This window comes from Uranotaenia lowii, chromosome 3 (assembly GCF_029784155.1).
Source record: "Uranotaenia lowii strain MFRU-FL chromosome 3, ASM2978415v1, whole genome shotgun sequence".
Taxonomy (NCBI): Eukaryota; Metazoa; Arthropoda; class Insecta; order Diptera; family Culicidae; genus Uranotaenia; species Uranotaenia lowii.
Window position 1 is genome coordinate 108,190,683 of NC_073693.1, and position 16,176 is coordinate 108,206,858.

Consider the following 16,176-nt stretch of genomic DNA (forward strand, 5'->3'; position numbering starts at 1 on the left):
CTAAAATTCTAAAATTCTAAAATTCTAAAATTCTAAAATTCTAAAATTCTAAAATTCTAAAATTCTAAAATTCTAAAATTCTAAAATTCTAAAATTCTAAAATTCTAAAATTCTAAAATTCTGAAATTTTAAAATTCTAAAACTCTAAAATTATAAAATTCTAAAATTCTAAAATTTTAACAATTTAAATTCTAAAATTCTAAAATTCTAAAAATCCAAAATTCTAAAATTCCAGAACTCCAACATTCCGAAATTCTAAAATTCTTATATTCCTTATATCTAAAATTCTTAAGTTCTTAAATATTTTAATTCTTTAAATCTTAAAATCTTAAATTATTAAATTCTTTAATTCTAAAATTCTTAAATTCATTTTATTTTATTTGCATAGTATTCCGTCTTACGACATAACTTGACGAACATAGTTCCTAAAATTCACTCGTTTCATTGCAACCGTTCTCCAATTTCTCGGGCACCCCACGTTCGCCAGATCACGCTCCACTTGGTCTAACCACCTCGCTCGTTGCGCCCCCGCTCGTCTTGTTCCTACCGGATTCGTAGCGAACACCTGTTTTGCAGGACAGTCGTCCGGCATTCTCGCAACATGTCCCTCCCAGCGTATCCGGCCAGCCTTCACCACCTTCTGGATACTGGGTTCGCCGTAGAGTCGCGCGAGCTCGTGGTTCATCCTTCGCCTCCACACTCCGTTCTCCTGTACCCCGCCTAAGATGGTTCTTATCACTCGTCGCTCCGAGTGTACGCAGGTCCTCCTCGAGCAATATCCATGTCTCGTGCCCGTAGAGAACAACCGGTCTAATTAGCGTCATATACAGGTTACATTTCGTGCGAGGGCTAAGTCTTCTCGACCGCAGTTGCTTGTGGAGTCCATAGTAGGCACGACTTCCGCTGATAATTCGCCTCCGGTTCTCACGGCTGGTGTCATTGTCTGCGGTCACCAGTGAGCCGAGATAGACAAAGTCTTCGACTATCTCCAGCTCGTCGCCGTCGATCGTGACCTTGCTACTACTGGACAAGCGGGTTCGGTCGGTCTCGGATCCGCAGGCCAGCATGTACTTCGTCTTGGACGTATTAATCATCAACCCAATCCTTCCTGCTTCGCGTTTCAGTTTGCAGTAGATCTCCTCCACCACCGCAGATGATCTGCCGACTATATCAATGTCATCGGCAAAGCAGATAAGTTGACTGGATCTGTTGAAAATCGTGCCCCGCATTTCGCCCACCGCTCGTCGAATAACACCTTCTAGCGCCACGTTGAACATCATGCAGGATAGACCATCACCTTGTCGAAGCCCCCTGCGCGATTCGAATGAACTCGACAATTCACCCGAAATCCGCACAAAGCACTGCGTTCCATCCATCGTCGCCTTGATCAGTCTGATCAGCTTCTCGGAAAATCCGTTCTCGTCCATGATTTTCCATCCATTCGTTACGGTCGATCGTGTCGTATGCGGCTTTGAAGTCGATGAATAGATGGTACGTAGGGACTTGGTGTTCCCGGCATTTTTGGAGGATTTGCCGTAATGTGAATATCTGGTCCGTCGTTGACCGTCCCTCCATGAAGCCGGCCTGATGACTTCCCACGAATCTGTTTGCTTGTGGCGTTAGGCGGCGGAGTAGGATTCGGGACAGCACTTTGTAGGCGGCATTGAGGACATTGATCGCTCGGTAGTTCTCACAGTCCAATTTGTCGCCCTTCTTGTAGATGGGGCATATTACCCCCTTCTTCCACCCCTCCGGTAACTGTTCTATGTCCCAGATCCGGTGTAGGCAATCGGCCAACCTGTCCGGGCCCATTTTGATGAGTTCAGCTGCGATGCCATCCTTCCCAGCCGACTTGTTTCTATTCAGCTGGCGAATGGCTTCCTTAACCTCACTCATCGTTGGGAGTTCACACCAAAAAATTATCAAAATTACACGAGCCAGAAACGCTTAAAGCCATAATTTTATATGATCTATTTTGAAAATGATTTGATTTTATATCGTTTTATACATAAAATTCAACGCATCAGGCCAAGAAAGTGAAAATTAAATCTCAAACACAAATTTCGTTCTTGAATGATGTAAAATTACGAGCGTTTGTACTTAAACGCGTATGAGTGTGTAAAAATTGGCGTATAACAAAATGTAAACAAACAAATTAGCAGTTCGAAATCGGATCAAGACTAGTTTTTTTTAGGTTGTTTGTACTGTTTCGAGTATCTAAGCGTACATAAAACACAGAGATTACCAATTGATGTTGCTTGGTAACAAGACAAATGTAAACAAAATCGCGAGTTTTTGAATCACCTTCTGGTTCAACCGGTACTAACAAAACAAGATCTGTAAAGGCTTACGGTAATCAGCTTGCTCGTTTCGAGCTGCTGTGCAACGAAACTTTCGGTTTCCATACAATGGACAGTGTTTTTCGTCAGTATGTGTCAAACTCAAAAACTTTAGCTGGTCAAAGTTCCGTAACACTCGTAAATGGTCGGGAACTGTGGAGATAGCCACCTGTCCGGAAAAGAGCCCCGTCGTCTGGAAGCCACATTGGGACCACAATACAGTCAAACCATCGCACGAGCTGCTTGCTGTCTTCGAGCACTGCACCATGCCCCATGAAGCTCTTCCAACCTTCAGGTGAGTTTATTTTGTATTTACTATCTAATTTATTGTTGCATAAGCTGTATATTATTTTTTAGGCTACGAGTAAAATTCATTTCGAAGAGGCATTCATCTTCCGTATTTGGCCGGTGGGTTCGGAAAATATCAAATTCTGAATGGTCATTTGATGACACATGACATCTCCTACCCCGCGAAACATGTTCTAAACACACCACCCGGAGATCCGTCGAAAGAATAGTCCCGTGCCAACATCTGGCTTTTAAAGCCGCCCGGATTAATTACGAAATCACATCGTTAAGAAGTTGTAAGAGGTGAGTAGCTAGTTGTAAGGATTTTTCAAAACTTAAATTGTAGCAAAAAAAAGTTCAGTGAGATATATGAGCCTCATTTTGAATATTGATTAAGGTAAAATTTGATAAATGATAAAATTTAAACGTCTAAAAGTTGATCTCTCAACCAAAAGTTGATGATTTGAACTCTTCCAGTACAAATTTTGGCGCAGAGCAATTGAGGCGCAAGAAGCTTCTCGTTATTTTGAATTAAGTGTAGATTCAATTCAAAGATGCATTTGAATTATCCTCTTAAGAGATACCTGTAGGTATAAATTATATGGAACTTTACATTATTTTTTATGAAATAAACACCTTCAAAATTCAGATTATTGCTAAACATGTTAAATGAATCACTTATTCAATTGGATTTTCGGTTAAATGTTCATGCAAAAAAACCGAATCATTGCAGACTAATTTAGTCTAGTAGCCTCTGAAATTGCGAAAATATGAAACGATTTCAAATCCTTCGAGGTTTGGCTCTTTCAAGTGAGGCAAATCGATAGGGTACAATTTTATAATTCAATGGTGGGTTAAACAAAGTTCTATTTTTGAATGTCACCAACTTCGAGAAATATTCACTTAGCTACTAATGGCTCTTGCTCAAATGATAAAGTCTTTTACCATTTTCAGACTGCAGTCACAAGCAAGGAATATACTTCAGAATACCTGTTGGAAAACGAGGGTGCATTTTACTGGCCTTAAATTAATGTAAATTTCTGACGATCGTAAAAGTGACGAAAGATTGTTATACATTGAATTGAAATTCGATTTAAGTCAATGAGGTTACATCCGGTAAGAAAGAGAATTAATTTATAATGGATACATTTCAAGCATTTCACTTTAAATCTTTACAGTAAACCAAAACCTACAGGAATTTAAATTCGACGAAAGTGCAATATGGTCGCGTCGTTGTTTAATTGGAATTTTCATAGGAACCTGATGGCACGAATAACTCGAGTACTTAACTCAAACGAGGGTTTACTATTGTTCGATCTGCAGGGAATGAAATGGTTCACTTAAGAAAACTTCCAGCCATCATAGCATCAACATATATGTTGGAAACTGTTGCGTAAAAAACTGATCGATAATTGCAGTAAGTAACAAAAAGTACCAAATGCGTCAAGCAAGTATTTGCTCTACAGGATTGTTAGATGAGATAAGCGCTGCTCTTTGAAAATTTTCTGGATGATTTTTTTTCAAGTTTTATTTATATATTTTTAGGTAACGCTTAAGATCTAGAATGATTTTTACTTTGATAGGCAATGATTCAGTCGAATATAGAAGTTTTGTTTTGGTTTGCAGAACCGGCCTGGTGGTATAGTTATTAACGACAGATCAGCTCATTGCTTAACAATATTTTTCAATTAACATTTAAATTATGCTTTGAATTCATCATTAGAACAGATTTCACGTTTAAATTCAGTTGGAATATTTCCATTCAAACTATGTTTTACATACATATGTCTTAAACGCCTGAATTTATACTTGAACACAGATGTCAAGGTCAATAGTTTAACTTTATCAGTTGAAAATGTGAGATATTTCCGATTCGTGTGAAATGTATGATCGTATAAAATCAGGTGAATTCTTAGATATAACATTTTTTATTTGTCAGGCGTTTAGTAATATAATAAGAAGTTACAGAAATTGAAAACAATTTTAGCAAAATATCTTAAAACCATTTAAATTCGTTGCCATAGTGTTGACAGAATGGTTAAAAAAATTTAAACATTTGCCGTAAAAATATTAAATTTAAAAAAATTATTTTCTAAAAAATGCTGCATAAAAATAATAAAAATATGAATAATAAAATTAAATTTTTGCTTCATAAAATCGTGTGTCCGAAAGCTCCTATGACAAAAAATTTAGGTATACCACGCTGAATCAAAGCAATCGAAAGATTTTTTTTCAAATCATCCACTTCATCCCGCATACTAAAAAACTATATCTTAAATAATCAATACGATACATCTACGGCTCTAGAAATAGTGACTGTTTCGGTGAACGTAGCTATTATTTTAAACTTTACTTCGACAACGATAAAAACGATATATGAACGTTCATGTGAATAAGTGATGGTATCTGATAAGGTGAATGAAGGTTTAGACGATTTATTTCAATTTTATAAATAATCGTAAAACTGTTCTCGAACCTTAACGCATAGCGTTCATATCACATGTCAAACTCACATCAAAAATGACCGAAACGCGAGTCAGAGATGCCAGGTGGTTTTTAAAAAAAACTTAGTACTGATTTGTAAAAATATACATGTTTTTTCAATATATTCATTGTTTTATTTATTTATTTATTTCAAACAGATACATAAAATATATAATTCTTGTCATTATTACAATGGCTCCGCCGTTCAAGGAGTTGTTATTTATCTTTAATGCTACATTCTATTATCTAATCAAGTATCAAATATAGTTATAATTATTATGACAAGTTCTTTACAAGAAAAATCTTAAGATTTTTAATAGTGGTACAACGTTAGATTCAAAATGTAATATTCTTTTCTAAATTTTACTCATGCTGTTGAGCTTTGAGTTGAGTTTCACTTGTAGCATCCATTTAAAAAATACTTTTTTGTTACCAATTTATTATGCTACATCCACAAATATTGTACATATTTTAACCCGTTAACCGAACGAATCTATACCAGGTTTGATCTATTCGTGCACTTTAAATTATCTCATGGGACGATAAAAAGATGAAATACAAATTAATCTCCAGTGACCCTTTTTTTAAATTTTAATTTTTTTTTCGTTTAAATTCCATTTTTTTTTAAAGTATACTATACTGTAGTCTCTTCTTAATTGTTTCATAGTTCTTCGAGAATGAATAATTATTTAAACTTATTTAAAAAAAAGGAAAAAAACTTTAAAAAAATTTCAATCTGGCATCACTGAGTGGTTGGATGCGCTCTTTCAAAACATTTGTTTTGTTTTGCCCGGGCAAATTTATCCGCGTTTCGTCGTTTCACCGGCGTTTCAAATCATGGATCTGTTTGAGAAAGAACCAGCCCCCAGTAGTCGGGCCCGATTGCATCGGTTCTTTTTAAGCTATCGGAACATCAAGTAAGTTTTGATACATTTGTGGTCTGTAGCCTTAATAGTTTATTGATTGACAAATTTTTAATTTTAGTTCCCGCACAATCGTGAACCCAAGGGACGATAGCGCTGGAACAGCGGTAGCACCTTTTCGCTATGGCCGGATGGGACCGTCACTGGAAATCTGCCTTTGGACAATGGACTCGCGGTACCAGACTGTACAGGAACAACGATAGAACAACAGGAACAACGATGTTGTCGGATGGGATCTTTACACATTTTAGGCGGATGACCGTATCCGATCAATTCCAATTAGATGAAAATGTAAGTAAACTGAATAAATAATTTCAAATAATCAAACAAAAATATTTCCATAACAAAAATCCGAAAACCCTCTATAAAAATATGCACTTGTGTGCGTGCCATATTCCCGTATGTATGATTCTATTAAACGTATGCATACCTTCGGAAGTAACATTTTGTCGAATCGTTATATACCTTTTCTGGAAATGTTCGGTTACAAGATTACTTTAAGAATAACTGTAAGGAAAACAGTTTGATGACCAGAATACGTTTTCCACGTGTGGTTTTTAGATGTTGTCTCAACTGTTTGCAGAACAGTTCTTCCATACAAGTGGTTTAACAGTTCTAAACAGTAACATAACTTAACGCCATATTCAACAGACCGTCGTTTTGGATTTCACAATTAGTGGAATGTTTTTTACGATATCAGATACCGTTTTCTAAAAGTTTTTTTACGCTGTCTCAAATAGTTTTATAACTATTATAGTAAATGTTTGGTAACAGTATTTTTGTATTCGGGATAGGATAAGTTCAGATACCGGTATTCCGATAGCAATTCACTCTCTTTTTCAGTAAGCGTTTTCAATTCGATTCACTGAAGAAGATAGTAACTTGCTATCGAAATAAAGATATCTGAACATTTCTTATATCGTGGTTGAATTAAAAGGAATTTTTCAATTGCCTTGATTCAGTTGAATAAATAACATATATGAATGTACGATGCAATATTATATCATAAATAATCTAAATTTATGTCAAAAAAGATGCTACGCTTTTGTGCGTCAAACTTTACATAAATTTACATCATTGATGATATAATATTATGTCGAATGTGTTATTAAATTAAAGTCGGAAATTTTATGGCTTCAAGCGTTTCTGTGTTTTCCAGTGTAATTTTATGTCAAAATTGATGCTTCTTTTTTGTGCATCTTTTTTGACATAAATTTACACCAAAAAATTAATAGTGTGTTGCTCCTCTTCGTCGTTGGCTACGCCGGCGATGCGCCGTTCAGGTGTTCATCGAAGTGCTGCTTCCACCTTTTGATCATCTCACGATTGTCCGTCAGGATACCTCCGTCCTTATCCCGGCACATTTCGGCTTGCGGCACGAAGCCTTTGCGGGATGCGTTGTGTTTCTGATAGAACGTTCGTGATTCTTGGGAACGATGCAGCTGCTCCAGCTCCTCGAGCTCCTCCTCCTCCAGGCGGCGCTTTTTTCCTGGAAAAGACGGACTCGCTGCCTCTTCCGCTGTCGGTGATTTTCCACATTTCGACGGGTGCCTCTTTGCACTACTGCCGCCCGCGCGGCATTCTCTTCGTCCATCACTCTCCTACACTCCTCGTCGAACCAGTCGTTCCGTCGAGATCGCTCCACATAACCGATGACGTTCTCCGCAGCACTGTTGATGGCTGTTTTGATGGTATCCCAACAGTCCTCGAGAGGGGCTTCGTCAAGCTCGCCCTCTGCCGATGATATATTATTTTATATGTAATAAACAAATTATAGAATATTATGGTTTATAAATCTCAGGAAAAGGTAAAACAGAATATTGGAAAAACGATTTTTTTTATAAAAACCAAATTCAAAGAGCAAACTTTAACGCAAGCGTTTGCAAACGCATCACTGAACAGAGCTGTTGTTGGTTGATTCAAATTTGAGCACATTTTTTGCAAAACAGCAGTCCTCTCGCTCTGGCTCACTCAAGCAGGATGCAACTGTCACGTGCATGTGTTGGTTTCGGGCCATTTCAAAATGTCTCTCCAGTGCCGAGTGAAGAAAGTTGTGTCGTCTGTGATCGTCGTGCGAAATTGTTTGTTTTATCGTTGAAAAATCCGGATTTTCGGGATAAAAACTATTGCAAAACGGAAGTGAAACTCCTGTGCACGGTTTTCGTATGAAATTTGGTGGAAATTGAACGGATTTAAGGGATAAAAGGCGATTTAGTTTTCAGTCGTCTCGTTTTGTGTTTTTTTTTCGTGTGACCAGTTTGTTGAGTTCTTGTAACGGTGTGTGTGTTGAATTGATGCGCGTACGCGCACTGAACGATTACATCACTCACACACATAGCAACCCGTGAAAAGTGTGCGGAAAACAACAAGTCGAAAAGAGGGACTTGGTTTCTGTCTTTTCCTGAACTGCGGGGACTGTGTCCTCCCGAGAGAAGCGAATATCGTGTGAACAGCAAACGAGAGGATCAAGGTGAAACTATCAAAACACGCCGGCCCCTACTAGCAAAAAACATCAGAAATGGATATCGGCGACGATCGGGTTTATGCCGCGGAAAGGATCATGAAGAAGCGGGTCCGTGCGGTGAGTATCGATGATGCTTCTTGCTGATTTTGTATGTTTTTTTTTATACGCCTGCGACGGCAACCTGTTTTTTGGCTGGGTTTGAAAATATCGCGTCTCCAGCCCCACTGCCCTCCGGGAACGTTTCTACAATTTTCCAGAAACATCTCGACGGACACCACACCTGCTGCTGCTGCATCCTGCCCGTCGTAGAGGGTTTGGTGCAGTTGTGTTGGTTTTTGTCGTCCGAAGAGAAAATGTGTTCTTATTACGTCATTCTTTGGGCCCCGGGTTTCCCCCATTAGTTGGCAAACAGCACCCTCCCACCCCCACTATCTAATCCCTTTGGATTCGCCAACAATCCAGCCGATTAAAACAACAACGCAATAAATGGAAGAGCAATTTGCGTTTGATGTTTTGTAAATAGGACTCACTCTCGGTTTGCATTTATGGCTTGATGGTTACAACTTTCAACTACCTGTACTAGTACAGAAGATTGCTAGAGCTATGATCCTTGCGGAATCCGGTGGTTTTCGCTCAGAAAAACGCAAAACCGGTGAATGATGGGGGAAGCAAAACCGAAAAGCTCCTTAAACCGGTTTGTTATTGAAGTTGACCTTGACTGACTGGTTTAGATTTCGTGATTGTTGCACTTTGTTATGGTTGCATTTTGGCTTATAATGCTAAAGGGTCCTCCAAAATAAGGATGGAAACCTAGAAAGTCTGAATCCGTGAAGTTTTTGCTGGTGTTCAAATATTTTAGAGAAAAAAAAATAATTCCACTTATTGCGTTTTGAATAAACTGACCTTGAAAATTGAAAACCAGCAAAAAAAAACAATAATAAGAAAATGTAGATTTTTTTTGGCTTTTCTTATTTATCCTGTGGATTTGTTAAAAAACCTTTGATTCTACCATAAAGACTTATGATTAATTTGCTGGGAAACGATGTTAGAATCCTATGTACCCTCATTTTTAGACAGGACCCCAAAAATGTAGGTTCTATAAAACAGCTATAACTTGCCAATCATTGGACCGGTTTTCCAAATTCAGTCTTGTTGAATAACTTGCAGTGTCTAGTATAAGTATAAGGAACCTTCTGTTCTATCAAAATTTAATAACTTTGAGATACGTATTACAAAGTAGAGGCATTTTTTTTAAATGGATTACATTTGCCTTCGTTTTTTAAATAATTTTTATTTATTGAAATTCATAGAAATTTGGCTTACAGGATATTGACATGCTCGTAGAAGGTCGCTTTGAAATTTGGTTCCGAAACATCAGACAAGATCGGGTTAATTGCAAATTTTTCGTTTTGATTAGCCATGACCCAAGCTGATACCACAAACCCAGTTTTCATTGGGATTTCCGTCAGGTATATAATTTCCTTTCAATAATTTAATTTTAAATTTAAATCAATTTTAGTTTTTCACTTTAGAATCAGTCAGAATGGCTTTTGCCATTTAGATCTACACCATGCAAATGCTATGAGAGATAAATTATGAGCATGCGACAATGACATTTGCATTTTATTTTGTCGAAAAAAGTTCAAGTAAGGACGACTTAATTATCAATTCCCCGCATAAGAATCAAGAAATCGGGAAGCCTGCTCGCGATTTTTGCGATTTAAAACCCATTCTAACAAAACATTTTTTTTTTCTGTTATCCTATGCAGGGCAAAGTCGAGTACCTAGTCAAGTGGAAAGGATGGAGTACCAGGCACAACACCTGGGAACCGGAGGAGAATATTCTCGACATTCGGCTAATTGATATGTTTGAGAGATCCATCCGTGGGAGCTCAACTCCGAAACGCAAAAAGAAACCAATTATCGAGGATTCTGACGATGACGACATACCGGCCCCTGCTCCGGCTCTACCCGCTTCTTCTAATGTCGTACCTGCATCTACACCGGCAACGATAACACCTAAAATCGAACCCGATTTGGACAAGGCAGAAAAACCGATCATCAAGAAGGAGAAAGAAGATAAGCATGTCAAACGAGAGAAGGAAAAAGAAAGCTTCGATTCCACCGGAAAGATTGGAAGTTCTTCAAAGTTGCAAACGTCAAGCATGAGCCTGAGTTCATTGAAAGAGAAATCGAGTTCTGTTGAATCCGGAAGTTTGTCTCCCGTTACTGGGACGAAATCAACTGGACCGCATGTTCCAAGTCTAAAGATATCGATATCTTGCGAACAGGCCGATAACGATACAGCATCTAACAGCAGTGATGATCAACCGTTGAGCCACAAGGACTTGGCTGGTACCAAGCGAAAGGCTGAAGTTCTCTCCAAGGAAGGCAAAGTTGGAGTCACCATCAAAACATCCCCTGACGATAGCAGCGCGGCCAAAACACAAAGGCTCTCGGAACCAACGCCAAATTCAACCGTTACCCCAGTAACTTCCGGTCCCAAGCCGGACTTAAAACCGGTAGCCCCTCTATCTCCGGACACTCCGGCATCACGACCCGAATCAAACATTCCACCGGTTGAAACGCCAGCAGCCGCGCCAACCGCTGCGGCCGCCGGTGTCCCAGTGGATGTTGCTGTGCCCCAGAATGTTGCCCCAGAAGACAAAACCCCGAAAAAACCGATCTCGAACGATTTCCCCCCGGTCAGCAATAATAACACTATCAACAAACACCAGCACCATCTTACGCTATCTCCAAGAGCGGCCCCACCACAGTTATGGCTTCCGCGGGCCCAAGTCACAAATCAAGTTTTCATCACCGATGTTACGGTCAATCTCGAAACCGTAACCATTCGGGAATGCAAAACCGAACGGGGATTCTTCAAAGCTAGGGACCTGAAGAGCGACATTGTTAACTAGAAAGCAGGTTGATCTTGTAATTGTATATAGTTTTATCTCTACGGACATACACATACCCGGTAAAAATATCTACTTTTTTCGGCAAAGTTGCCTCTTGTGTATAGAGAGGGATGATTTACGTTGGCGCGCATTTGGATTAGTTATCCAAACAAGCATACAAAAACAGAATGAAACGCTTAGACTTACTGAAAGATCTAGTGATAGTGATAGAAAACTGATACTAACAGTTGCTAGGAATACGAAAAAAACCCACATACAAGAAAACAGACAAATGAAACATGATGCTATTGATATTGATATAAATGTTTAGTTTGTAGCAACTCTCTGATACACATAACACTAGGAAGGATATTACCCAGCTATACTATTGTTGTATTTCTCTACTTGAAGTCATATCGTGTAACACTGACGACGCAGTTTTATCAACACCCCCAAGGGTCTTGATGACCTCGATAAGTTGTATTATTTTCCTTAGTTTCCATTATTTTCGGTAGTGCTGCTAGCCGTGTTACTTTACGGGAAAATCTACTGTTTTTCTATCATTCTAAACAGCGGTAACAATAAAGAACATACATTTATGTTCTCTTTAGCTAGTAAGATTTGTTACATAAGTTATCTTTAAATAATTCATCCAAGCTATGTAGCATTGTAAGTTTTCCTTTTGTTTTTAAGTCGCATCCCATGGGATAGCCGCTGGGTGTACGAAGCATCATTCAAGGAGAATCAAACGTTTTGAAACTAGTAATTCTCGTTAATTTTATATTTGTGAATAAAACAAAACAAAGAATCTAAATTATTCTCCCCTTTGACCAAAAATTACAACTTTATTTAGTAGTCTCGTCTATTTGTCCTTTATTTATTAAAAACGAAACGAAAAAAAAACAAGCAAAAACTACTTTTAGGTCTCTGAGAGAATTTATTTGAAACCCTTTAAACTGTAATCGAAAAATAAGCATGGATCCAGGTAAAAACAGCTAACTATTACGCCCACTCTTTTAATCGACATACTGGCACTAGTATTGGAGTACATTAGAAGCAACACACAAGATAAGCATTCATATATTCACCCCCTACTTCTATTAATTATACATGAAACAGTATGAACGTATTTTTCTCTTAGTTTATAGAGGCATTGTTACAGTATAAAAGCAAACAACAATAAAATCAGCAAATAAGTATTTAAATCAATTTCGCGGTGTTTGACTTTTCGTGCGCAATATCACAGAATTACAATTCACGTGTCCTATGTTTTTTTTTTTTGTAATTTCTTTATTTGAAACGGCTTACACCTTGAGGCGTTAGGAATAGACTTACCAGATGGTTTAAAAAAAAGTGGGACATTTTGATAAATAAAGACAGCCGAAAAAAGCGGGACATTTTAAAATTTGTTGAAAAAAATCATGAAACGTGTGTTTTTGGTAGATACTCTGGGTATAAAAGTGCGGCACTTTTATATTTATTAATTCAAGTAGTTTTTTCAAATCGACAACTGAGGCATAGCTCAGTTGGTAGAACACCTGCTTTCCGATTCAACGTCCTTGATTTTAAACCCAGACGTAAACAAAATAAAAAAGTTAAAAGTTTTCAATACTTTTGCGCCAACTACATCGTTGGATTATTCAGCATTACAAGCGATTTTTCTGTTTTCAAAAATCTCGATATTTTTTTTTATTTTTATCATGTTTTGAATGTCAATATTAAACACATGCTTGGATAAAGCTCTCATTTTCATTACCAGTGTTCGTAAGCATGAATAATTTGTTTTACTGTAAAAATCACATATTTAAGCTTCATTTTAACGCGTCTGTCTCGCACCGAGCGGCTGAATTTATTAAATGCGGCTCTCCCCAACTAAGTCGAAGATAACAGCCCAATCGCGGGATAAGGACCTTAGGCTAACAACCTACTGCTCCTGATAAATCATTCGTTACGGAAAATGAGACAAGAAACAACCGAATTGGAACTTTGGCAACGACTTTTAGCATGAAATCATGAACACGAATTGGAACTTGGAACGTTTTAATCCTTGCCCAACAAGGCAAGCTGGCTCAACTTGCTAGAGAAGCTAGCCGCCTCAAGCTTGAAATTCCGGGACCAAGCGAAGTCCGTTGGCCTAACACTGGAGAACACAATACACAGTCCGGGCAAGTCCTGCTTTACTCTGGCATACGAGGAGAACACGCTACTTGGGAACGAGGAGTTGGTTTCCTGTTAAGCCCGCAGGTCCATGCGGCCCTCTTTAGATGGGAACCGATAAACGAAAGAATAATCGTAGCCAGATTTAGAACACGGGTTAGAAACCTTACACTGGTCCAGTGTTATGCGCCAACTGACGTTGCCGATTTGCAGGAGAAAGAGCAGTTTTACAGTCAACTAAACAGCATGGTTGAGAAAATTCCCAAGGGTGACACTTAGGTGACTTCAACGCAAAAATGGGCTCCGACAATCAGAACCTTGAGCGCATCATGGGGCTCCATGATCTAGGACAGATAAGCGAAAACGGAGAGCTGTTTGTAGAATTTTGTGGCAACAACAACATGATGATTGCTGGATCGCTCTTCCCCCATCACTTGGGTATTCCGAGATGGCCGAACAAAAAATCAAATTGACCTCATCTGCATCAGCCAAAAATGAAGAAGGAGCCTCCCTGATGTCCGCAAGAAACGAAGCGCAGACCATCACCTCATACTTGGTGAGATAAGACTGAGAGTTGCGCGTGTCCAACGGCGCGAGGAGAAAGTCGGGTGTCGATACGACGTCCGCCGGTTGGAGAATCCAGAGGTGAAAATGGCATACGTTGAACAGCTTGAATCTTGAGCCTCGGAACTACCGACAGACGGAACAGTCGAAAGCAGTGGTGTGGAATCAAAAATGCCTTTATCACGACGAGCCATGGCACTCGCGGTAAAGTTTGTGGAAGAAGAAGTGAATGGATGTCGGATGAAATTTGGAGGGTGGTCGATGATCGGAGAAAGGCGAAAGTTGGAATTGAGCAGGCATTTATTGGGTCAGCCAAAGCAGCCGCCCGCTTACGATATGCGGAGCTATAAACGGCAGTTAAACGAGCTTGTAGACGAGACAAAAGAGCTTGGACAAGCTCCCTAGCCAAAGAGGGAGAAAGAGCCCCCGCCAATGGAGATATCCGATTACTTAATGACATTTCTCGCCGCCTTAGTGGTGCAAGGACTAATGCAATGATGCCGCTAAAAAACCGAACAGTTAGTTCTTGACAGATCAGCTCAAACGATGGACTGAGCACTTCGAACAACTCTTCCGAGTCACGAACAGCGATGGCCCCCGCTGGCTGGAATAGAAGCGGCAATCAGAAACATGAAAGCATCTGAGATCGATTGCATCCTTACTGAAATGCTGAAATCCGACCCTGCCTTGTCAGCACAAATGTTGCACCACCTTTTCGCTGACATTTGAGATACTGTAACATTCCCGGCCACTGGATGCAGGGTATCTTCGCAAAGGTCCCGAAGAAAGGAGACCTGACAGAGTGCGGTAACTGGCGAATCATAACGTTGATCTATACAACCCTCAAAGAACTCTGCAATGTGATCCTGAACAAGATCCAGGAGAAAATCGACGCTACACTCCGACGGCAACAAGCTGGATTCCGATCCGGACGATCATGTGTGGACCACATCACAACGCTACGTATCATACTGGAAAAAATCAACGAATTCCAGGACTCTCTTCTGCTGGGGGCTCTTAGACGATGGGAAGTGCCAGAGAAACTAGTCCATCTCATCGAAGCACAGTACGAGGCATTTTCGTGCAAGGTCTTACACGACGGTGTCTTGTCCGATCCAATCCCGGTAACTGCTGGAGTGAGACAAGGATGTATCTTATAACCGTTACTTTTAACAATCGTTATGGATGGTGTAGTGTATCAACTAAGCAAAGTAAAAGACGAGCGATGTCTAATAAATAAGATGTGATTTATTCGAACGTCAACTTAAGAATGAACAATATTGAGCACTGCACGTTTTATTTATACTCCGCTCTGCTGTTGCTGTTCTCTCGCGTTATCGTCGATTATGCCATATTCCCTCTTCGCACGGCCGGTCAGCATCCTGGTTGCTTTGTTGTAGCTGGTACACTACAGATGGGATTCTGACTGGATCGATTGACCGTACACCAAAACGAAGATTGCCGTGGAATCCTCAAACAATGGAGCAACTGCACGACCTGGACCTGGCTGACGATATTGTTTTGCTCGCCCAAACACAACCGGATATGCAGAGCAAACTCGACGACCTCACCGAAAGCTCCAAGGCAGCAGGTCTTAAAATCAAGTCGTAGCTGGGCAACAAGTTGAGAAAATGGAGTGCTTCCAGTATCTTGGTAATCAGATAACGCCAGATGGTGTTACCAAGAAAGACATCAAAACCCGGATCAGAAAAGCCCGATTTGCGTTTGTGAGTCCACGGAACATCTGGCAGTCTCTCTATGACAGATCTCTCTACGAACGAAAATTCGAATCTTTAACTCAAACGTCAAATCCTTTTTGCTGTACGGGTGCGAAACTTGGTGCATATATGCGGTGACGACGCGAAAACTGCAAGTATTTGTAAATCGCTGCCTGCGGAACATCATCCGCATGGTGCCTGGCATCTGGATCTCAATTGAGGAACTACATCGCCGGTGTCATCGAAGGGCACTAGAAATCGAGTTTCGGGAACGCAAATGGAGATGGATTGGGCACTCGCTGCGAAAAGATGAGAACGAGATTTGCAGAGAGGCGCTTG

The 16,176-nt window shown here is 39.7% G+C and overlaps 1 protein-coding gene across 1 annotated transcript; it reads left to right on the plus strand.

Annotated features, from left to right (window-relative positions):
- Nucleotides 1-8,068: 8,068 nt before the first annotated feature.
- LOC129756458 (polycomb group protein Pc) lies at nucleotides 8,069-12,607 on the plus strand. The gene is made up of 2 exons (XM_055753349.1): nucleotides 8,069-8,615; nucleotides 10,268-12,607. Exons 1-2 carry the CDS (start codon nucleotides 8,553-8,555, stop codon nucleotides 11,417-11,419), a joined length of 1,215 nt encoding a protein of 404 aa, XP_055609324.1. The 5' UTR covers nucleotides 8,069-8,552; the 3' UTR covers nucleotides 11,420-12,607.
- Nucleotides 12,608-16,176: the final 3,569 nt, after the last annotated feature.

Excerpts from the sequence above, each read along its gene's own strand:
- LOC129756458 (XM_055753349.1), top strand. The coding sequence starts at position 8,553 with ATGGATATCGGCGACGATCGGGTTTATGCCGCGGAAAGGATCATGAAG. Across the intron at positions 8,616-10,267 it reads TGAAGAAGCGGGTCCGTGCG|GGCAAAGTCGAGTACCTAGT; the intron begins GTGAGTATCGAT and ends TATCCTATGCAG.